The sequence below is a fragment of the Lissotriton helveticus genome, chromosome 3_1 (genome assembly GCF_964261635.1).
Source record: "Lissotriton helveticus chromosome 3_1, aLisHel1.1, whole genome shotgun sequence".
NCBI classification, from domain to species: Eukaryota; Metazoa; Chordata; class Amphibia; order Caudata; family Salamandridae; genus Lissotriton; species Lissotriton helveticus.
In genome coordinates this window covers 2,084,354,414-2,084,379,122 of record NC_136061.1, presented here as the reverse complement: position 1 = coordinate 2,084,379,122, position 24,709 = coordinate 2,084,354,414, and the positions used below count along the sequence as shown (strand labels likewise).

The 24,709-nt window shown below is 43.7% G+C and overlaps 1 protein-coding gene across 1 annotated transcript in view; it reads left to right on the top strand.

Moving 5' to 3' along the window:
- The window catches only part of LOC144824116 (aminopeptidase N-like), an 880,577-nt gene that overhangs the window by 256,182 nt on the left and 599,686 nt on the right, over positions 1 to 24,709 (top strand). Inside the window, exons 4-7 of the mRNA XM_078683228.1 lie at positions 3,990 to 4,126; positions 4,233 to 4,359; positions 21,872 to 22,026; positions 23,806 to 23,919. Coding sequence (XP_078539354.1) covers positions 3,990 to 4,126; positions 4,233 to 4,359; positions 21,872 to 22,026; positions 23,806 to 23,919 — 533 coding nt within the window. The remainder of the gene's footprint in view (positions 1 to 3,989; positions 4,127 to 4,232; positions 4,360 to 21,871; positions 22,027 to 23,805; positions 23,920 to 24,709) is intronic.

Genomic DNA, 24,709 nt, shown 5'->3' with positions numbered 1-24,709 from the left:
TAGCCCACTCTGCCACCCCAGTTCAGACATGGCCATATGCAAATCAGTCTGACTCTGTGCCTCATGGGAACAGTCCAGCCCGAACTGCCAAGCCAAGCCTTCCCTGGACCGGAAACAAGCTTCTAAGGACCGGTTTCTGGCATTTCAGCCGTCTTCAGCCCAGCTTGCTTGAATCCAGTGGCAAAGTGAGCAAGGGACTCACGTCTGAGCATACCCTGCCAACTTATGGCAAACAAAGCGGTACAAAAGGGGGTGGTGATGGACGGAGCATCTGAAACAATCAAACACTCACACCCAGTCAACAGATCGGGTTTAATCCATCACCGTTCTTTAGCCCACTCTGCCACCCCAGTTCAACCATGGCCATATGTAAATCAGTCTGACCCTGTGCCTCATGGGAACAGTCCAGCCCGAACTGCCAAGCCATGCCTTCCCTGGACCGGAAACAAGCTTCCGAGGACCGGTTTCTGGCATTTCAGCCGTCTTCAGCCCAGCTTGCTTGAATCCAGTGGCAAAGTGAGCAAGGGACTCTCGTCTGAGCATACCCTGCCAACTTATGGCGAACAAAGCGGTACAAAAGGGGGTGGTGATGGACGGAGCATCTGAACCAATCAAACACTCACACCCAGTCAACAGATCTGGGTTTAATCCATCACCGTTCTTTAGCCCACTCTGCCACCCCAGTTAAGACATGGCCATATGCAAATCAGTCTGACCCTGTGCCTCATGGGAACAGTCCAGCCCGAACTGCCAAGCCATGCCTCCCCTTGAAAAGAAACAAGCTTCTAAGGACCGGTTTCTGGCATTTCGGCCATCTTCAGCCCGGCTTGCTTGAATCCAGTGGCAAAGTGAGCAAGGGACTCACGTCTGAGCATACCTTGCCAACTTATGGCAAACAAAGCGGTACAAAAGGGGGTGGTGATGGACGGAGCATCTGAACCAATCAAACACTCACACCCAGTCAGCAGATCTGGGTTTAATCCATCACTAATCTTTAGCCCACTCTGCCACCCCAGTTCAGACATGACCATCTGCAAATCAGTCTGACCCTGTGCCTCATGGGAACAGTCCAGCCCAAACTGCCAAGCCAGGCCTTCCCTGGACCGGAAACAAGCTTCCGAGGACCGGTTTCTGGCATTTCAGCCGTCTTCAGCCCGGCTAGCTTGAATCCAGTGGCAAAGTGAGCAAGGAACTCACGTCTGAGCATAGCCTGCCAACTTATGGCGAAAAAAGCAGTACAAAAGGGGGTGGTGATGGACGGCGCATCTGAACCAATCAAACACTCACACCCAGTCAACAGATCTGGGAGTAAGATGGCGGAACATCTCTGCTAAAGGTGTTCTGCTGTTGATCTATATATCGCCGCCTATTTTAACCACTCCACTCCGTCTTTGGCTCTAACTCGAGGCAGGATAAGGCAGGGCTCAGTATGGCCCCTCAACAACTCCCTGCGCAGAAAGGACATGGAGGAATAGGAGAGGCAGCGATGGTGGCTGCAGCTCATGGTATCTTGGCCGCCACTGAAATGAACGAAGAACTAGGGAAGAAATTGTCTCTGGCATGCGAGGCGGCCCCTGGCTCTCAACTCGGCAAGCCGATTCTCCACTTGCTATGTTCCAGGAAGGCCGGTGGTCTAATCCAAACCCGCGGATCAGAGAACTCCACTCCAGGATTGGAGATGGCCGATGTACACAGTACAGGAGGGCTGGGATACTAAAGATGGTGCCTCGGCTCATCTGGCTTCCAGAAAAATAAAACTGTCTCTCAAACCTCAACAGATTATTGGGGGGGCCTACCGCCCCAAGAAGATCATCAAAGAAGAAACCGAGTTGACTGCGTGTGTTAATCCTGTAACCGCCAGCTCCTGTAATGCTTTGGCATTCATTTCCCTATTTGTACCACTCTCATGCTTGCAACTGGGTGTAAGCATCATAGGTTTAACAGCATTGGATGACATGGACATTAGTTTGTTAATTGACCCTTCAGATGGCCCTAAGCCTCAGAGCCAACCGACTTTAGGTGTGACTGAAACCTCCTGTCAAGTCCATAACAGAGCGGCCAATGGTGCAATCTACTGCACAGGAATGTATTTATTCTTCTCCAATCATCTCGGATAATGCCCAATTAAAGCACTCTGAGCAGTGTAGGAAACTGAACGAACCAGTGGAGGCTCCAGATCTCAACTCTATAAAGGACAGCACTCCGCTGGAACTTTAAATCTTTATGAGGGAGAGGAGTCACATGAGTCAGAGGAGGTAAAGGAGGGAAAGGACGAGGAGGTCCAAAATACCTTTACTCTTTTGGAGGAGCGATCGAAAAACCACGTCGCAATTGGCACAAAGGTCGGTGTTGGAGCTAGTCCCCTGCGTAAGTGGTTAGGCTTCTAAGGGAGAGGTCAAAGCTATTGTCTCTCGACTGCCTAACTCTGGCAAAACAAATGCCTCAGTGCCTGAGGGAGGGGGCCTCCAACTCTTTTGCATGCTGGCCAACACTCATCCACTTCTTACCCAACTCACATGAGCAGCTCTGACGGGACCCTGAATGGGACTTCTGACTCAGTGGGCCTTCTGTCTCCATCCTCTCTACCAACGGACCAACTTGATCCTACAAAACGGGCCAACAGTGGAAAGCTCTAGATCTAGTGAGTGCGAGGAGCCCTCTTTATCCAGAATTTTACAGGCATTAACTACTCAAAGAGCGAAGGCTCGAGAATACAATCTTCAAGCCAAAGCATAGATTAAACAGGCTCTGGTGGCTGTCACTACCAAGGTCGTCTCACTCTCTTCAGAATTATCGGACCTGCAACAGCGGGTCACAGCAGTCGAAGAAGTCAACAACTACGCTGTGAGTTTAGTCAAAACTCAGGTGACCGAAATGGTGTTTCTGCAGGCAAAAGTTGTGGATCTTGAAAATTGACAAGGTTGGAATAACTTGAGGGTTTTTGATGTACCCTAAGGGAGGGATGGCTCAGATCCTAGGGCTTATATAATCAGCTTATTCCAGCAGGCATTCCCAGATCTTGTCGACTGGGTATGGACTTGCAGGTCCAGTGGGCACATCGATTACCTGCCTTTATCACAAAAGTGATCCAAACTAAGTCAACCCATCCTTACCTAATACCGGTATTTTAAGGTAACTTCCTGCTCCGCCAAGCAACTTATCTGAAAGCCCACCCTTCCACTACTGTTAAACTGGACTCGATTTCTATCTCTAAAAGGTCGGACATTTGTAAATCTACAATGGGCAAGTGGTGGCGGCTCCGCCAGTGTATTGATCCTTTCAAGACCGCCTGTTCACAAGTCTTTCTGCATGAGCCAGCCCAGCTGAAGATACTCAAAGATGGACGGTCTCACTTTTTTTTTACCTTGAACCTTAATTGTAATGGTACTTCAGTCTGGATAACAGCATTTGTCTATTTCATTACCTGCAAATTATACCTGAATGCTGTAGTCTATGTAAAGGGCTCTCCAAATGCACTTAACTTGTTTTGGCATCATATGGTAATGGCGTGTAGCATAATCCTTTTAGGTAAGGATAAAGCTGTACTGGTGGTCCTGCAGCTCCTTCTGCGATCTGTTCTCTTGGTACCCCAGTGATATCCTTGAGAGGTTTGACTCTAGCAGAGACCTGCTTAATGGACGGTCATGTGATCTGAATCTAGTGACATTCTATGGTGTAAGATATTTTCATTGTGAGATGAACCATACATTGGTTAGTATCGCCAGGGCATAATGAAAGGTTGTCACTCTGTGTTTATTTTAAATGTTGTATGAGAATCCTGACATTAATGAAAGAAAATTCTGCGAAATTTTGAAATTGAAATGAAATTGGTATCAATGTACTGCTCAAGGCAGTTTTTGCTCTAATGTTCGTAACAGAAACATGCCAGAGATATAACAATTGGGACCCATGCTGATGAGACAGACCTGGTAGGCTTGGATTGTCAAGAGCAAATGACTAACTCTTTATAATATATTATTTGTCTTCAGGCACAAGTGAGAAAGTCATAGAAGGTGGAACTTGGAAAGCTACTATCTTTGAAACAACACCAAAGATGTCAACTTACCTGCTCGCCTTTGTTGTTTCAGACTTTGGTAAAATTGAAAGAACAAACAACAGAGTAAAGGTAAAGTGTATGTGACCGAGTGTGTGTATGTGTGCGTGCATGTGCATGCCATGGAAGCTCAGAAAACACAAATCTGACTAAAAACCCATTTCTTAAATCCTTTTAGACAGGAATCTGGGGCCGTATGGAAGCCATTGAGGAAAATCAAGGAGCATATGCATTAAACGTAACTGGCAGAATTCTACAATTCTATGAACAATATTACAAAGTCAAATACCCGCTGCCAAAGTCAGGTAATCAGAGTGTTTTACATAATCACTGTATTTGTTTCACTGTTGAGAAAAAAGTAAACATATTTTTGCCGGCTAATGGTAAACAGTAACATTTGAAATAGAGTATTAACTTATTTTCACAATTTCTTGTTAGGTAACAAAAGGCTTTTCAGAGGAGGCATCTAATAAACATTTAATTAATCCAGTTCTTTCGTATTTGAAAATGGCCAGTTTCTTGAAGATAACAAACACTGCATTCCAGGAAAACTGAGGAGCTTTTTTTTACTTTGAAAACTTCAAATATGGGTGAAAAAGCTTTCCAATTAAAATTTGCGCACGAAAAGAATATTTCCGAATTTGTTCTCATAATATAAACTTTGCAGTTTTGGCATAGATTGTGATGTTTTGAAAAAAATTCATGAAGTTTGCAAACTGCTCATTTTCTTGTCCTTTTTTTCACCACCTATATAAAATGAATGAAATGTACATGCTACTTGCAAATACCATAACTCCGATCACGAAACCAGCCCTTCCTTATAATTCTCTCCACTACTTAGGTATAAGCCATAATTGAAACCACATTTAAAAGCATAATGCTATACTTTAAAATCTCTAGAAAGCTAATGGTGCAATCACAGAACATTAAAGAATTGCTTAACAGAAATAACAGCCCAGGAGGACTACTTTCAGAGAAGCACAAACATTGAAAAAGCTACCTTGGCTTCGAGTTCAGTGAGCCTTATTTGTATTTCTCTATCTTGTCCCAATGGTAAGGTATACTTGTATGATGTTACAAAGTATTTCCCATTCTATCCTACGTGACAGATGGCCTTTCAATAGTGAAAAACGAAATTGGCAGTATTTCACTATCAGGACATGTCACACACACCAGTACATATCCTATCTTTCACATTATTTGCACCCTGCCCATGGGGGTACATTGGGCCTACCTTAGGGGTACCTTACATATAAGAATCAGGGGCCTTATTTATGAAGGCCTTGCGCCGCCGGTACGTCACTTTTTCCCATTTTAAAAGTGACGCACCGGTGGTGCAAGGCCTTCATAAATAAGGCCCAAGGACTATTAGGGCCGGGCAAGTGGGTGCACTTACCAGGTCAACATGGCAGTTAACAAACTGCTCACAGGCACTGCAGTGGCAGGTCTGAGATACTTTTTTCAGGGCTTCTCATGTGGGTGGCACAATCAGTGGTCTAGGCCTACTAGTGACAATTGATTCACAGGCCCTGTAACACTTCAGTGCACTTTACTAGGGACTTACCAGTAAATCAAATATGCCAATCAGCGAGAACCAATTGTAACAACAATTTTGACAGGGAGCGCTTGCACTTTGACACTGATCAGCAGTGGCAAAGTGCTCAATGCATCTAAGTCAGCAAAAACTAAATCCAGCACAACATCAAAAATATAGGAGTTAGAGGAAAAAAGTCAGGGGAAACCATGCCAAAGTTGCCAAGTCTAACAGTTCCGAAGAAAAACACTATAATACAAGTAACCCTGGAAAACAAGTTAACATTGCTTCAAAATAAACGTCTTATAGCCATGAAGGTTTCCTGAACATTAGTTCCATTAGTTCCATCTCAAAATGATTGGGTTTCCTCCCACTAGAGGGTAGGGAATGCTTTCCTATCCCCTTATGTCCCCTTTACAGGATTAGAGAATCGAGCTCTGCGCAGTGGCACCAGAACTGTTTCCATTTCGTCCAGTCAATTAGGGTTCTCAGTTTCTCTGTCCTGAAATAGACCTTTGCAGAAACTGCTTATGTATTTAATAGAATTTTTTTGAATGGAGATGGAACAAATCTGAGAAAAGGGGACAACTGGGGCGAAAAGAAAATACTTCATGTTAAAAAGCTATAATAACAAGGATAAAGTAATTCATTATATTAACCTATTACCATTACTGCCTAGACTAGTGCATACTATGACATGGCAACCAATGTAATAACCTGCTACTTAGTACACTGCTGTAAATTTACATAATCTAAACTGTTTTGGTGCATTTTTCTAGGTGTAGTAACAAGGTCCTTACAAGAAGATTTAGTTCAAGGTGCTTTATTGTAGTTAGTTACAGATGAGCCCCACCAGGAGCAGCCAGCTTTCTGCTCAGCCTACTCTCAACTGTGACTTCTCCTCACAGGCTCCCAACATTCCTAAATGCATCACCAGTGCAACATTCCACTGGCTGAGTAGATGGTTAAATTGGTATGACATTAACATAGACAGGATACTAGGATACTACATATCCCCCTTTCTTATATAACAAAAGCAATTAAGATAGTAAACTGAAAAAGGAAGAACTATAAATGAGGAAAGAAAAAGAGGAAGCAACCTTCTATAAATAACAACAGAAAAAAGAAAAAGACCCAGCGAAAGAAAACAACAAAGAAAAGACAAAACATGAAACACTAATGATTACCCCCAGACACACCTACTAGCCAGGCAGGCAAGCGAGAAAGCAAGGCATAGCACAACACAACATAACACTGGACTACAACTAGACACACACCCAGTGGAGAAGAAAGTGTAGTCTCAGGTGGAAAGAAAAACACACCATGATAAGAGAAAGACAGAAGACAAAGAAAAATTGACAACAAGGATAACGTCCAGAATCCACAGACGGCAAGAAGAAAAGACGTCACGAAGAAAACTGAACACACAAAAGAAACAGAGAAGATAAGGAGAAAATAATGAGATCAGTCATACTTCCCTGTTATAAAATTAATAATGTAATATAATATAAAGATAACATTGCATTGCAAAATTGACAGTGTAATAATAAAAAGAAAGACATAACGTTGAGTCAAATGGGACTGGGACCATTGAGACACAATAGAAAAGACGTAACCAACGTACGTGAAAATGGGAGGACTATAACCCAAGACCAACCCCTACCAAGATGTAAAAGGGGTCAAAACTATTACGAAGGGGACTAAAACCCATGAAATGATAGCCCTTATAAAAACAACCTCATGTGGAAAACACAGTGCAGTATAGTAATGGGACTAAAACCCATACGACACAAGTGAGAACTATGGGCCAAAAACCACTGACCTAGTCTAAGACGAAAAGGAAGTAAGGTAAATTTAACTAATGTAAATTCGTAGGAACACATAATCAGTCCCTAAGGATAGCGATGGTTAACAAATGCAAAAGAACTAACACCTATTCATAGATGCCCTGAAACAGGGTGGAAACTGTTAGTAGCCCATGAAGGCAAATGTATTGCGAGCAAATGGAACGAACAGTGAAGACATGGGACTAAAACCCATTCACAGCGTGACACGTACAGTGAGGACATTGGATTAAAACCCATTTGTAGCGTGACACGTACATTGAGGACATGAGATTAAAACCCATTGCTATCCCTATGTAGGGAAGAATAAAATGTAGATTGCATGCATGTAAATTGAAATAATGAACTCTTGATGGTATGTACCTAGGGTCCATGTACATATAATGTTGAGCCCAACAGAACCCAATATACAATTCTTTGAAAGATAAGTGAGGAAGACTAACGTAAATGCAAATATGAGGCAACATGCAAAACAACAAATGGGACTAAAACCCACTGTCAACACCATATAAGGCAGCGTAAAGTGTATAGTGAACACATGGGAAAAACTAATTCATAAAGACATGTTCCCTAAACCCAAGAACAGAATATGAAGGACCCACAAAACCCACCAACCAATCCCATTAAGGATAAATGTGGAGATAGACACATCCTTCATGTAATGTACCAATAGGAAAAACATACATAAACAAGATGTAATAACAGCCTACATTACAAAATGCATAAATAACGCATCGCATTAACGTATAACATGCTGACTGTTAGGGTTTGGAGTGTGCGTGTCACCATGGTCCTGTGATACACAAATAAATTTCTGATACGGAAAATCTTTGATGATCTGACTGTAACTTGAAACACCCTCATGCAAATAGAGTCCAGTTGTAGGCACCTACATAAATTCGCCAACATCTAGAATCTGGAAACAGTAATATTGTCGAACAAACAACATGCAGAGTAACTGTTAGCTGATGCAAGTCTCTCACACAGCCCATTAGTTGACTGGATTTTCTCTTCACCATGGGATAATAAAACGAAACCCTCAAACGCTGGTAAAAGTAAATTGCAAGCAAGTTTCAAAGGTCTTGAATAAAAAAAAAAAACACCTCACCAGCAATCCATTTGAACAGGGTGCGCAGGTACGACCCAAAAACATGACACTTCATCAGTACAGAAAAGCAGTGCACTGAAAAAAAACAGACAATATTGTTGGTTTTGAGAAACACACATCTAAGAAAGAAACTCTTCTACACCGGGGAGGGAGACTGGAGTATATGGAAGAGAAACAGAGACATGCACTTCGTAAGCACAACACAATCTTGGTGCTTGTCAAAATCCAACCACAAGATGGCAGCATGCAGCATACACTGCGCCGGGTGGCTCACGCCGCATCAAGGCAAGAGAGCGCCCCTCATCAAGTCCCAAACTGCTCGGATACAATTGCGTCAGAAAGTATCCCATGAAGACAGTGCTGCAGTGCTTGAGAAAGCAGGTAGGATCGTGTGCAGGGAAATACACGCTGTTTATTTTTCAAAATGCAGGGACAGCGGTTAAACTGCCAATTGAGCAAGAACCGGCATGACCAAAATGGCCCAAACTTGCCCAGTCAGTGAAAGCAGCAGTGCCCCCAATAGTTCCTAAGTGGCAAAGCCAAAAGGACAAACACCAGTCAGGCAACAGAGGAACACACAATGTGGGGAGCGAGTTCAATCAACGAAGCATCACTCCACACAAGTAGAAAGCAGGGAGCTGAATCTCCAGACTGACACTGCCCTGTGTATGTAGACACTCCTGACACGAAGTGAATAAACTGCTCACGAATGTTGCTCAATTGAGACACAGAGACAGGGACAACCAATCCAAAGAAGACCTCCAAAAGCTGTAGTGCGAGCCTGTCAGACAGTGCTCTCCCACAAACGTGAAGAAATGAGCTCCTCTCACTAGTTGACACACAGGAAACGCATCGAGGTGAGGAAGCAAGGCAAAGTCCACGCACGGTCACCATACTTTGTAGAATAAAACATGGCTGTCAAGTACTAGAAATACATACACCAGGCTTGTGTGAAGTGGGATCTGGCATGCTCAGAGTGGGGGCGACCAGTGTAATGGTCACTGGTGGGGCTCAGGGATGCCAGAATCCTTGTTCCAATCGTAGTTTGTAGTGTCTTTTGCTGTATCTCTTGTTCGATAATTTCTTTACAGAATGATTCAAAACATGCAGGTTCTTCTTACACCAATTGTCGCCTTAAAATTGTAGTAACAAGGTCCATACACGTTGATGTAGTTCAAGCTGTTTTATTATAGTAAGTTACAGGATACGTAGATGAGCCCCACCAGGAGCAGTCAGCATGCTGCTCAGCCCACTCTCAACAATGACTTCTCCTCAGAGGCTCCCAACATTCCTAAACGCATCATCACTGCAAAATTCCACTGGCTGAATAAATGGTTACATTGGTATGACATTAACATAGACAGGATACTAGGATACTATACTAGGTGACTTATTGAGAAACAAAAATATTGATAAACCTGAAGTAATCTTAAGTAGGTATTATTCTATCCCCTGATCTATTGCATTCATAGTATTAATCAACAAGCATTGAAAATGCAATAGGTCTCGCAATAGAAGAGTTTAACTTTTTTCGTTTTGCAAATGGATGAGTGGCGTTGCGTGGATGAGTGGCGTTGCGTGGATGAGTGGCGTGTGAGAGTGGCGTTGCGTGTGTGAGTGGCGTTGCGTGTGTGAGTGGCGTTGCGTGTGTGAGTGGCGTTGCGTGTGTGAGTGGCGTTGCGTGTGTGAGTGGCGTTGCGTGGGTGAGTGGGGTTGGAATGCAATAGGTTTTGCATTAGAAAAGTTGTAGTTATTGGTCTTGTAAATGACATAATTTATTTATTTTTTCGTTGTTAAAATTGCTAAATTGATGGCTTTGTCATTTACAATGCCAATAGTTATAACTTTTGCGAATGTGACACCTATAGCATTTGGAATGCAACATGTTTTGTATTTACGTGACTTATATGGCAGCTCTGGTCGTTATGCTACATCTCTAGATAGTTTTATCTTTCGCAAATGTGACACCTATTGTAACACAATATGTGTTGTGAGGGTGGGTGAGGGGTTGAGGGTGAGGGGTTGAGGGTGAGTGAGGGTGAGGGTGAGTGAGGGTGAGGGTGAGGGTGAGGGGTTGAGGGTGAGTGAGGGTGAGGTGTTGAGGGTGAGTGAGGGTGAGGGGTTGAGGGTGAGTGAGGGTGAGGGGTTGAGGGTGAGTGAGGGTGAGGGGTTGAGGGTGAGTGAGGGTGAGGGGTTGAGGGTGAGGGGTTGAGGGTGAGTGAGGGTGAGTGAGGGTGAGTGAGGGTGAGGGTGGGTGAGTGAGGGTGAGGGTGGGTGAGTGAGGGTGAGGGTGGGTGAGGGTGGGTGAGGGTGGGTGAGGGTGGGTGAGGGTGGGTGAGGGGTTGAGGGTGAGTGAGGGTGAGGGTGAGTGAGGGTGAGGGTGAGGGGTTGAGGGTGAGTGAGGGTGAGTGAGGGTGAGTGAGGGTGAGTGAGGGTGGGTGAGGGTGAGGGGTTGAGGGTGAGTGAGGGTGAGTGAGGGTGAGTGAGGGTGAGTGAGGGTGAGGGGTTGAGGGTGAGTGAGGGTGAGGGTGAGTGAGTGTGAGGGGTTGAGGGTGAGTGAGGGTGAGGGGTTGAGGGTGAGTGAGGGTGAGGGTGAGGCTGAGGGGTTGAGGGTGAGTGAGGGTGAGTGAGAGTGAGGGTGAGTGGTGGGTTGAGGGTGAAGGGTTGAGGGTGGGTGAGGGTGAGGGGTTGAGGGTGAGTGAGGGTGAGGGGTTGAGGGGTTGAGGGTGAGTGAGGGTGAGGCGTTGAGGGTGAGTGAGGGTGAGGGTGAGTGAGGGTGAGTGAGGAAAGCATGTTAATAAAAATAAAATAAAATACTGGTGGTTGTGAGTGGGAAGCGGTATACAAACGAGGGAGCAAGAAAGCAAATGGTCTCCGACGAAGTGCTGAGAAAAAATTGATATAGAGTAAACACTTGTATAAAATTCAAAATAAGCTATTTATAGATTTGTCACAACTACACAAAAACTATAGTTCATCAAAATGTGCTCCAAGTCGCAGCACAGTGCAAGTGAACAAGTATTAGGTGCATGGAGAAAGTTAATTAAAAAGAGAAACAACGTCTCTTTTTTGGCTTCTACAATAAATTATTTGCAAGGGCACAGACTTCACCCAATGTGAAGGCTGCAATGCATAGAATTATTTGCAAACGGTATCAGTGGAAGCATAAGCGTTTTGACCCCTTGCAACACCTTTTCATGTGTCTTCATCAAGACAAACTAAATGTAGCATACTACAATATAAAAAGGTATAGTTATGGGCCCTACCAATGGCAGCTAGAAGACTATGAACTGCTGAGGTAGCTACACATCTTACCTCTACTACAGCAGTCCAACAGTATCCAGAAGATTAAATAAGAAAGATGTTTCATAATACACACAAAATGCAAGTGTTAATGATTAAGTGCCAACGGTCACACCAGTAGACTCCTGCTGAAATTAAGCCCCCAGCCCAAGAACGCGCTCATTCTGGGCGCTGCCTACAAAGGTTCTAAGTAGAAGCAGCGCTTACAAACATTATTGTATCTATTTGTTTGAACAGTTCCACCTGTGCCCGTTAAAGGTTTGTTTAGATAAATGAAAACAACTTTAAAATTCAGAAACGTGAAAACAGAAAATGAATTTACATCCTTCACATTTACAGGTAACCCGCAATCCACCAGGTGCCAATGTTAATTATTTACAGAGGCAAAAAAAAAGAAGGCCAGAGAGACGTGGAAGTGTGCCTTTGTCACAGTGTGTATCGCAGTTTGTCAAAAGGGAAGTAGTTATAACAACGTGCTCAGCTCACTGTGATACATGTTGGAGTGTTGGATATTTCTATTGCCACCCAATTATTAAAGTAAGTCAGTTATTGCGACCTGCACAGTGAGGGGTACCGAATGTGCTTTATGAATTACACTTTATTATGCGTGAATGTGAGGAGCACAGATAGGCATGAAATTCACCAGTAAAAGAAGCGCGGACACAAAAATGAAAGCGACCTCGACTGCACTGTGTTAATTAGTGGTAAAATCTTCAACAACAGGGGAGGAATGCAGCTGTGTGCCACTGCTCTCTCCCGAGATCCAAACGCCATGGGAAGGAATGTTTAGAGAGGAGTGAAGGGGGCGGGTGAGGAGCCAGTGAACGGAGATAGATTGCAGTGATAAGAAGCAGTACACAGACTGTTTACTGTAGAGCTGTTTGTTAGAAGTATGGGAGAGGTGCTGGGTCTGCCTCCTATTACAGTGAGGGGGCTGGTGTGCTTCCTGTGTGGGCAGCACAAGAGCACAAATGTTGCCGTGGCCCAGACACCTAGGATGAATAACATAATAAGCAGAACACAGATAACTTACACTTTTGGGTGTTAAAAAACGGAAACAGCATATTCCTTAAGTAATATGTATTACAACATGCCCAGAGTAAGCACCAGGAATTAAACGCCAATGTGCGCACCGGTAAACCCCGGCTGAAATTAAGCCCTAGCACAAGAACACGCTCAGTATAGGCCCTGTCTACAAAGGTTCGAACTAGAAGCAGCGCTTGCAAACATGATTGTATCCACAGTGAGAACAGTTACAACTGTGCCAGTAAAAGGTTTGTTCAGATAAATGAAAACAAACTTTTAAATTCAGAAACGTCAAATCAGAAACTAAAATTAGATCGCTTCACATTTACAGGTAACCCGCAATACCTCAGATGCTAAATTTTAATTATTTACAGAGACAAATTAAGACTAGGCCAGAGAAAGGTGGGAGCGCGCAATGTACCTTGGACTAGCACTACCCTTCCCTAAGAAATATAATCATAATACGCCCACAATGCAAAAGTAAATGACAAGCTGCGAACAAAGCATCCGAAAGCAGCCTAAAGGGCAGAAAGGAGGGGTGAGTGTAAGCCGAGGTGACAATAAGGGCCGCTGTGGAGGGGGAGGGGCGAGCCAGCAATGCGGAGGAAGATATAACAAACAAGGAAGAGAAAATAAACAAGAGCTGTTACCACTGTTGCTGACTGTGTTTATACAGCACGCACTGCCCGTGCAATGGAGGGCGGGGAGGGGGTGCGTGCTGTGAGCGCACGACAACCCCGAAGCCTCAAAACGTGCTTGAAAAGGGAAACGCTGCAGGCTCTCATCTATAGTTCATTTGTTTGTATTTTGGAGGATCAAAATATGAATGGGGAAATGCAATTGCCCTTTCCATTTCTTCCTCACATTTAAACAACGTGCTTCTCTGTAAAAGGGAAGAGAAGTCTGACTACACATGAGGCCAAATGACGGGGAAGAAGCGCAAACAAGGTTGTGCTGGGAGAGAGAGAGTGGGGAGGAGAGTAGGTGGAGGAGGGGGGAGGAGAGTAGGAGGAGGAGGGGGAGGAGAGTAGGGGAGGCACGGCGAAGTGAAGAGACAAGACGGAGGGAAGGCAGAGAAGGGGAGGGGGAGGAGAAATGCGACACGGCGGGCAGGGGAGGGGGCGGAGCGGGGAGGGGGTGTGAAAACAGCAGGGGCCTGGAGTGCGGCTGAGGGAACTGATGTGCACGCGCTTTTAAGCTCTATGCACATGCGCATTGAGCTTAAAAGTCACGGGCACTGCAAGGAATCGCCACGATTCCTTGCTTCTTAGTTAAACGTTGTTTAAGCCGCAATAGGCTCGCAAGCTCGATGCGCATGCGCATCGACAGGCGAGACCTAAAAATGATTGGGCGTTCTCTTCCAGAAGATGCCTCGGATTTCCTCTCCATCATCTCCACAGCTGTATGTGATCAATCTGCTAGGCAGTAGAAGGCAGACAGGAAGATTAAAGACCAAGAGGGCTGGCCCAGCCCAGCCTTCTTCAGGCTCTGACAGGCGCAGAAGGGCATGCTCTTGGCCCGGTCTTTGCATGTGCATGTCCAACACTGCAAAACTTTCAGTGGCACTTTGTAGCACTGTGTCATGGCCCATGGCCCCTGGCCCTCCTGGAGCAAAATAGTGTGGTAGCTAGAGTCCTCCAACTCCTTCAGTAGCCTCAGTCTCCTGCATTGCTGGACATGCAATGGCGCTTTAGTGCGCTGTGTCACAGTCCCCGCCTCTCCTCGAAAAAGAGTGTGTTCCTTGGAGACTCTGCCACACCTCAGTCTCCCGCACTCCAGCACTTGAAATGGCACTTTATAGTACTGTGTCACAGCCCCTCCTGGAGCAGGGGAATGTGATCCTTTGAGTCCTCCCATACAGTTATCTGCCTCAGTCTCCAGCATTGCGGTACTTGCATTGGTGCTTCGTAGCTCTGTGTCATTTCCCTCTCCTCTCCTAAAGCAAGGGAGTGTTGTCAGTGGAGTCCTCCCACTGGGTTAGCATCCTCAGTCTCATAGTGTTAATACTTCCCGAGTCTTTCCCACCAAGTTCTGTAATGGGTCCATTTCATGTTTCATTCTGAAAATTAATTATGTTTCCTTGTTGTTTCTTTGTATCTCCATGCATTCCTTCAGCTGGAGGCCCTTTAAGTGTTCTAACTGTGCAGCTGCTAGCTCAAACCTGCTCATTGCTGCTGTCAGTCATACACTATGTAGCATGGAACTAGAATGAGGGATATTTTATGGTTTCTTCAATAGGAACCTGGGCTATCAAGTGTCTAAAGTAGGAGCTCATGCTTTTTACTCCAGTTGCCAGTATTGTTAAGCCTATCGGTGTGATTTTTTAAAATTACATTTATACTTGTATAGCGCACAGCTACCCCAGCAGGGAAGCCTCCCAGCGCTAGCCAGCAGAGTGATTCAAGGAGTTTTAGCCATGACTAAAGAAGAAGGCCTTTAATGGCCATTCATAGTGGAGGTCTACTGCAGGGCTTGGCCTGCAGCTACCTTCTGCACCAAACCTGTAGTGTGCCAACCTCCAATGCTTCCAGCTTTGGTAGCTCCAAGGCATTGAGCCAGGCCCAGAAGTAAGTCATATGTTTTGTTTACCGTTAGAGCTGCATACAGCAATGTACTGTAATGTTGGCAACTGTGATACAAACACAAAAAAAGAGCATAACTAAAAAGGAAAAAAGGGAATATCATTTTCAATATTCATTTAAGCCATTATTGCAAAGGAAACGGAAATAAATTTTTTGAATTTTATTCTGGAACTTCCAGTTAGTCGGCTAAAAAAAATATATAGATTCCTATTATCATTTTTGTGATTATGTTAATGTTATGACTAATTATTGTTCATGCTGTTTTTGTTTTGTTGCTGCTGTTCTCGTTGTCATCGTTATCCTCATCAGTATTATTCTTATTCTTATTTCATCTCTCAACCTTAACATCGCCTTCCAAGAGTTATGCCTTACCTACTCGACCAAGATATTATAGATCATGAGAGGTTTTCAACTGTGCACCAATTACCCAGCATACTTGGCCGTAGTAAACAATGCAGTCTTTACTTTGATTCGGTTAGATAATTCCAACTTCATGCATTTGTGAACAAGCCTGCCATTTGTACTCATTTTGTTAGAAAAAATTAGAATTGGCTGAACCCAGGAGTGGCCGGTGTCTCGAAAGAGTCGCAGTGTCGTCAATGGGGGACAGGCAGACGACACAATTTTTTTTTTAACTGCTGCATCACTGGATCGCCACATCGCCATCTCCACTGCAACCAATTCTGACACTGCTCTCATGCTGCTAGTGGCAGCATGAAAGCAGTGTCAGGATTGGCCTGAGCATGGTGAATTTACACTCCCAGTTAGACTGTGCCTGCTGTCTTTAACCCAGCAGTGCAGCTCGGTTTGGAGACAGCTTCATTCAGTGAACATGTTGGTTTAGCTGTCCTGAGATAGCCTGCCAAACCCACATGTGCACTGATACCAGTGCGAAACACTTCCTCTCATGCTTTTCCTCCCTACCTCCCGCGATGACCCTGCCCCCAAAATTAGCCCCTTGGAAAACAATAAAACGATAATAAACCTGATTATTATCGTTGTATTCTTTATGTTTTAAGGCTGCTGGCAGGGGGGTGACGCTCCTCTGCCATAGGGGAGGAGCCGCGGCTGAATAAACCAGTCTTCTCTCCTTATCATGTGCCTATTGCTCATCCTAGGATTTGTTCATCTCCTCTTAGTGAACAATTACCATTATGTTGATTTACTGATGGTCTAATGTACCATCCAGGCTATATCTTGCCCATAAACACACAGTGGGTGAACAGTGAAGAGATCAGAGTCACAAATGTGCACAATTGTGAGATTTAAGTGATAATACTCTGTCTCTACTTATTTCTTTAGAAATAAATCGACTTGCTTTGTTAATACTCAACTTTGTATGGCAAGAATTTCCCTAATTATATCCCATTAATGTCTTACTGTGTTCATGAAAAGATTATCCATAGAGCCAGCTGCCTCATTATAGTTCCACTGATGCTGAACTACATCTTCTATCCTAGATTTCAAGGAGACATTTGTGGTCCTGTCCTCCTAATTCTTTTTGATGATCTTAGTTCTGAATTCAGTGTACAAAAAACTAGTTCAGTAGATTTTGGTTAGACGTTAGGTTTATCAGTCTCTCAGATCCCAGTGTGATAGTAGTAGGACGGGAAATTATGTTGATAAATGTGTCCTTTTTGATGGGTTTATGATTTTAGAATGCAAAAAAAGCAACCTCTTACAGGTTGCCCTCTTCTGTCTGTAAAAGTTCCATAATAAAACCTAGAGCTTCCTGATTGGCTTCTATCAACTGCATACTTGTCAAAGGAAGGTTGCAGCCAATGCTGAGCAATAAACCTACCAATTTCACATATCAGCAAAATCCACAAGGAAACTACCATATTCCTTGAATGAATGTATTTGTCCTTTGTCATTTAGTGATCTGTGTGTAATACATAGGAACTTGAAAGGGGATCTATCTTGTAGAGTCTTTAGGATGCAGAGATGTGGGTTTGTGTATTTACATTAGGACTGTAATTGGGTATAAAATAACATCATGTTGAATTCCATTCGACCCTGAACTTTGTATTGTGTTGTAATTCTATTTATATACCACTTACTACTCCCGATGAGGCTTGGAAGTGTTTTGTAACTGATAGCACGCTACTCCATAATCCAAGGGTAGTAGGAAACTGAGAGAGTCTTTTGCCTCCAGTTCCCATGGTAGATGAATTTAGTGAGATTTAGGTGAAATGATTAGCAAGAGTTCAAAGTAAGTTGAAAATGGGATGAATTGAAAGCTATTAGGTGGCTGGATAATGTTTGATAACCAGGAGAGAGTACAGAGAAAGTGATGTTGTGATCTCTGATGAGCAGTCAGCTAGACAAAGAAGCATAGATAGGCTAGAAAATATTAGACTGCAAGGAATAGCTAGGTTGCTGAGTTATAGTAGACTGAAATGTGGGCAGGAGTGTTACAGAGTCGGCTACAGTAAGTGGCATTAAGACATGCACAAATGAACTGTAAGGAAGGGATCATTGATTAGAAATGAAGAAGAGGGCATAATCATTGACAAATCAAGGTCAGTTTTCATGCAGGTTTTTAGGAGTACAGTGGGAATAGGTTATTGAGATAGGATGCAGACTGTGGAGGTATAAAGAGAAGAAAGGAAGGTCAACGACTGTATTTGTGGGCAGTTGGTATATATTGTTTCTTCTTTGGTTGTTTTGTGTGACTGCTGATGCTGTTGACACAGCCTGACTGTTTTTTTAAAATTGATATATAAGATTTATATTCTTTTGACTTCATACTTGGCTCATTGTAATAAGAGCCACAGAGATTATGTTGTATGTCTGGATCGCTGTTCCATTCAATTTTTTCTGGTAAGGTTGAGTGGAATATCTTTGGTATTTGTACTGAATTATTCTGTGATTAATCCATTGCAGAGAGACGTATGAGTTGCAGTCTTACACAAGTGGCCTTTTACCTAGTAGCTTACTTCTGTCTCTTTGACATCAGGCTCTTGGTACGATATCTTAATCCCTGTACCTGACATACATAAACATGTCCCCAGGCACGGTAGATATATTCTGTACAAGGGTCACCACTTTTTTTCATCCATGGCCAACAGCCAACTGTGCATGATCATGTTTGTTTAGAAAAGGATTAGCAGGGGATTAGCAAATGTTTTCGAAACACGTTGATTTTAGAAAAACCCCGGAGTAACCATTTTAGTATAAAAGACCCTCACTCACCCTTAAAAAGGCAGAGGAGAATTCCTTCCAGGCTGGACTCAGACTCTGCAGGCTGATCCTTCGACAGGCAGAGACCTGACATCCCTTGCCAGGTGCCATCCTCGACTCAGAGACGGGTTCCTTCATTCAGAACCATCAAGTTAGGGGTTAGTACTTCCCTAGGGAATTCTTGGCTCCATTAGGATCTATCCTGACATTTACATACACAGGCTTCACTCACATACCTAGGCTAGGGACATTTTATGTAGGCTACGCTTCGTAGGAGTACACCAATTCTATTGTTTTATATATGTTTTCATTCATCTTACTAACACTATGGTAGAAATGTATCTACTTTTTACTAACCCTGGGCAAAGGACTACGCTAAGCTCGCGTAGTTTGCGAAGTTTGCGCTACTTCGCACTACATGAACTGCATGTAGCACAGTGCAAACACACGTAGCGTAGCGTAGCGTAGTGCAGCGGTCATTTTTTGCTTGCTCGCGGTCCTCAACGCCAAGTTGACGACCGCGAGCAAGCTACTACTAGAGCAGCAGAAAACTTCAGCTCGCACTGTGCAAGATGCCGTTTTCAATGATTGCACAGTGCCGGATGCTTGTCCGCACTGTGCAATCATTGAAAACGGCATCTTGCACAGTGCGAACAGGGTACTACGCAGTTGACAAAGTGCTACGCATAACTCGCGTAGTGCGAAGTGCACTTTGAGTAGCTAAGCGTAGCACTACTTCAGGATTCTTCAGTTTGAGGGTTATATGTGTGCATTTGCATAGTTGAAACTGATGAGTTTGGAACTGGTGAGATGATATAATATTGTGGGAATCTTGGGGCATATTACCAACAAGTAGCGATATTTATTGCTAAATAAGCTTAGCGACGATTTTTTTATCGCTGCCTATCTCTGGATATGTTAGCGGAGAAAACATGATATCAGCAACGTTTTTCTCCATTGTGCTAAAATATCCAGCGATAGCGGCAAAATGCGTGAATATCGCTGAGAATACAGCGATATTCACGCATTAGCGACGAAATGCTCTTAGCTATGTTATCCACCTCCCATTGGATAACATGTCTAAGAACTGGTCTGGGCAGGTGTTAGTATTTGGAGATATTCGTGCTTTGCGCAAATATTTCCAACGCTACGCCTGCCTTGCTAATAGGCGATAGCGACGTTAGCGACTGCTTTCAGTCGCTAACTGGTTGGGTACGCCCACTTTGCATGTCATTAGCGATAAATATCGCTGACATGCAAAGCGGGCCCCAAACCGCTCGCTATCGCCTACAAGCTGTCGCTAACATCAATTAGCGACACCTTGCTAATAGGGCGATAGAATTATCGCCGCTTAGCGGACGAAAATATCGCTAAATCGGCGATAATTGCCTATTGTCCCCCCTTGGTAATATGCCCCCTTGTGTTATGAAGTTAGGATTTTATGAGAAGTGTGTGTGAATTCGAATGAACCTGTTTTGTAGATCAAATCAAATCCCATTGAGAGTTATGCTATCCGTACAGACATCTTTCAGTCTAAGAAGTAATATATCATAGTGCACTATGTCAAAATCTGCTGAAGCCAGGAGAAGTAATGTGCTAGACCATTTATTAGACTGTTTTAAGGTCATTCCAAATTGCGATTAGGACTGATTCAGTCCCTCTTCCTTTCCAGAATCCTGTATGCCAATCTGAGAGTAGTTGCTTCAGTTTTATGAACTCGGGGATCTGGTGAAAAGCTGGTATCTCCATAATTTTGCTACTGAAAGGTACATTGGAGATTAGTCTGTAGCTGTTGTGGACTTAAGGGTCCAAACTGTACTTCTTACATGGTGTACGAATGTATGCCGTCTTCAATATTTCTGGGGAATTTCTTGTGTTTAATAAATTACTGATATTTGTAACTGGTATGGATGCAAATATTGATTGATGTTTCTTATTGTAAATTAATCAAGAGCAGGAATATAATGGGCATCTGGTTGGGCTGCGAGCTTCTAGTAGGTATTCAAATTCGGAGGCTAAATGTTCTTGGTAAGGTGATATAGATGCAGATAGTTTAAATTGTGTGATTTTTGGGGTTGGTGGATAGGGGAGCAGGTTTCTTTTGGGACGAAATGGCATACAATTGGGTTCTTGTTGTTTTCACCCATTTGCTGCTTTGTGGAGATAAAATTATTTTTGGCTGATAATTTTTCTTAATGTGCTTGAGAAGATGAGGGGCTAGGAATTGGTTTTGGGCTCCAGGTGCTAGGATTGTTGCATTCTTTACCCTCATTGTCCTGCTCAAGTAGGTATATTATGAATATGAATGTGTGTTGAGAGGGTGAGTATGGCTTATATTGTTTTGGTAAGGTTTCAAAATAAAGTTTAGTTCTCTTGATATATAGTATGGGAAATGCAAGGTTTTTGTGTTTGGTGCTGGTTCTTATTTTTTTGTTTGTTTAAAGAGGAAGGGGTTTGAGTGATGCGTCGTGCAGGAACGTAAGCACCTCATTTCAGTGCACTGGGCCTGTTAGGCCCTTTACAGACCTTTACAGGCCCAACCAAGCAGCAAACCTAACCTAATGCATTTTCCCTGGACACCCTAAAAGCTCTTTTTAAATACGCGGTGGAGTCCTAGTGATCAGGTGACCAGAACCAATGGTAACCCAAGCTCTAGAGCCAATAGGACCCAAACTCTAATGCTTAGACTCAATAGAAGTCCTAGCAATGGAAACTAACTAAACCCTAGCCCTGTACACCAAAAATAATCTAATCTCTAGGACCTATAACCAATAGAAAACCGAAACCCATGAACCAATACAAATCTGGTATTTGCAGCTAGTAGAAATCCTAGTGCTAAGCCCTTTTTTTGTTTAATGCAGTCACTTCCTTACATAACGTCATTGAGACCCTTTTTTTCTAGTTCAGGTGTAGTTCAGAAAATACTTTGAAAGTAATCTTGTCCCGGGAGATGTTACTCTTCATGATGCCATCTCCCAGACCTATTAACTGATAATGTAACTTACAGAATAGGACTGCATATGATTTGGTACCAGGGCCACACTGCGTCAACGCATGTCATGAAGCATTGTTAAAGAACTTGAGAAAGGAAAGTAGAGTGCACAAAATCCAGACTGTTGCCTGTTTAATAGGGACTTATTAATATTTATCATTAAACATATTCCTAACTCTGTGAAATTCTGCTTTGTATGGGTATTCAGCTGTCAAGCAATTGTTTTTCCTCTTTTTTCTTTGCAGATCAGATAGGAATTCCTGACTTCAGTGCAGGAGCCATGGAAAACTGGGGTCTCATCACATATAGAGAGGCAGCTCTCTTTCTTCACCCATCAGAATCGTCTCTAAAAAACAAGGAGAGAGCACTTATTGCTATGGCTCATGAGCTGGCACATCAGGTACTATTTCACTTGCTTTGCAGCCTATTTAGCAGAATGATGCAATTAAAACTTAAAGTGTTTTAAGGCTGAATTCAGATATCTTGAAAATAAGTCACTGAAAACATGGTAATTTTTTTAAAGATAGTGGATGTACATTTTATAGCACAGAAAAAGGGCCTGCCTCAAACAATCTGTGATGTTAGATTAATGCTTAAAAGCACTTATCTTTTCAATCAGTAGTTTGGAGGTGCAGTTGCGATGGGAATAACGGTTCTCAGGAGCACACTGCAGCCCAGAGGAAACATTCCTTTCCACACAGCCTTTTGCCCCATGCATGCCTTTACTACACAACCTTTACCATGCAGATTTCTTTATCATGCATGTGTTAACCATGCATGGTAAGTGTAGGTAAGATATGGGTCTTCAACCTGCCACGTGGGTGACTGTGTGGGGGCCAAGAAGGGGTTGTCCATCCATGTGGGGTTGATTGTTGTGCCTGTCACCAACCCCACGCTGTGCACTGGCGTGCACGGTTGGAGGGATGTGCCACCTATGGGGGGTTGGGAGCAGGGCCTGGACTTCAGTTGTGCGCCCTGCAGGGTTGGCCTAGTTAAGTGTGGTAAAATGCTCCATTAAAAATAAAAAACCATAGAAATTAAATGAAATAAATCAATGGTCAAATTGACAATATAGTTAGGTGAACATTTCAGTTAAAAGAAAACGTTTAAAGCAAAAAAAAACACTAAAATTCACCAATTAAAGTTAAATAAAGTAACTATAACTCAAGCCCTCGCCATACACTGCTTATGACCTCACAAAATACATCAATCATGACATAATTTTGATATCATTGATCACATTACTATGCCATTTGAAATTAAATCATTGATGAGAACACTATCCATGGCATACTATGTATGTAAGGTAATTGCAACAAACATAGGGGTCAATCAGGATGGTCTGGGACAGGGATCGTCCGCCACAAGGGTGGAGGTTCCGTGCCCCGAATTAGGATGCATCCGCCACAGTGGCGGGTGCATCCCGCATTTTTAACATTGCGGCGGACGGTGCTTGAATAACCGCCCGCCCCAATACTAAAAAGGCATGTTGTGCGTTTCCAAGCACAACATAACAGGCACTGCGCGGTGTCTGCCATGTTGTACTTGGAAACGCAGGGGGGTACCATAGGTACCCCCCATGTGCACCCCCACGCCCCCTTCACCCTGGGGGCCCGCAAAGGGCCGCCAAAGCAAAGACTGTATGCCTTTCCTTGGCGGCATTGCCGCCACCGAAAGGCATACCCCAAAGTCCATCCTAATATGGCTAGCGGTGTCTGATAGACACCGCCACCATATTAGTGCTTTTCCACCACGGTCGCAAGCCGACCGCGGCGGAAAAGCGGCGGATGATGTTTCTGTCCGCCGCGGTCCCCCCTGCCATTGTAATATGGCGGGGGGGAAATTGGTTGCGGACGGGCACGGATGGCGGACAGATCGCCACCGTCTGCATGGCGGTGGCGATCCGTCCGCCGTCCTAATCGACCCCTTAATTTATATTAAGCTCCAAACCCATACATTGATTACTTTACAAATCACTTTCTTATTCCTGAACCAGTCAGTGTGTAAATTGCACATCCCTGCTTTGCTAATTGGAATGACAGATCTGGCTCTGGTATGAGAGTGCAGTGGTTTCATAGAACAAGGAAACTGCTGGATTTAGCCACTTACACAATTCATAGTATTTCACTACAGTGTTCTGTCTTGATAATGCTCATTTGGTTTTGATTTTCCCTTTTAGTGGTTCGGCAATCTTGTGACAATGAGGTGGTGGAATGACATTTGGCTTAATGAGGGCTTTGCCACATATATGGAATACCAGGGTGCTGATCATGTTGAGCCAACATGGAACATAGTAAGTGTCCAAAATATATTATGTAAGTATTTACTTCACAACTGCCTTCTCAACAGCCTTCATAACTATAAAGACACTCATTCCTAGGCAAAAAGGGGGACACACCAGTGTTCACATCTAAAATAATGGGCCTACATATAAAATAGATAATTTAATAGGTGTGTCGGAGGAGAGGTGTGGTGTGGTGGCCAGAGCGCCTGACTCGAGAGCACGAGGCTCACGGTTAGATCCCCAGCACCAGCCGCAGTTCAGCCCAACACCCTGTGACTCTGAGCAATAGCTTACTTAACCTCCCTGATGCTCCCAGCACCTTGAGACCCCTTGGGGTGATCAGTTTGTACGTTACAAATACCGGATACAAATATTGCACTAGAAAAACAAATGTTTTGTGACAGAGATCCATTCAAAGTTGACATAAACAATGCATCACGTCTTACCATCCTTGTAGCCATGTTTTGATTGTGTTGAGTGTGTTCAAGATACTGGAAATTACCCCCCAGGGTACTCTTACTAGAGAGACAACTGCCAGAGTAGGGATTTTTATATCTCAAAGGTCATTAGTTCAGTAAGGCGCCTTGATGCCCGCGGGGCTAAGTTGCGCAATATAAGACTGCTTTCATTCATTCATTCATTTTAACAGTATGCGTTGCAACAAAGCAGTCGTTATAATGGCATGTGTTTTAAACCTGTGCGTTGTAACATGTCATATTCGAATAAAAGTTTAACCAAGCAGAATTAATACTTTTCTTTTACATATTTGAGCACCATTACATATTCTATAAAATGGGGT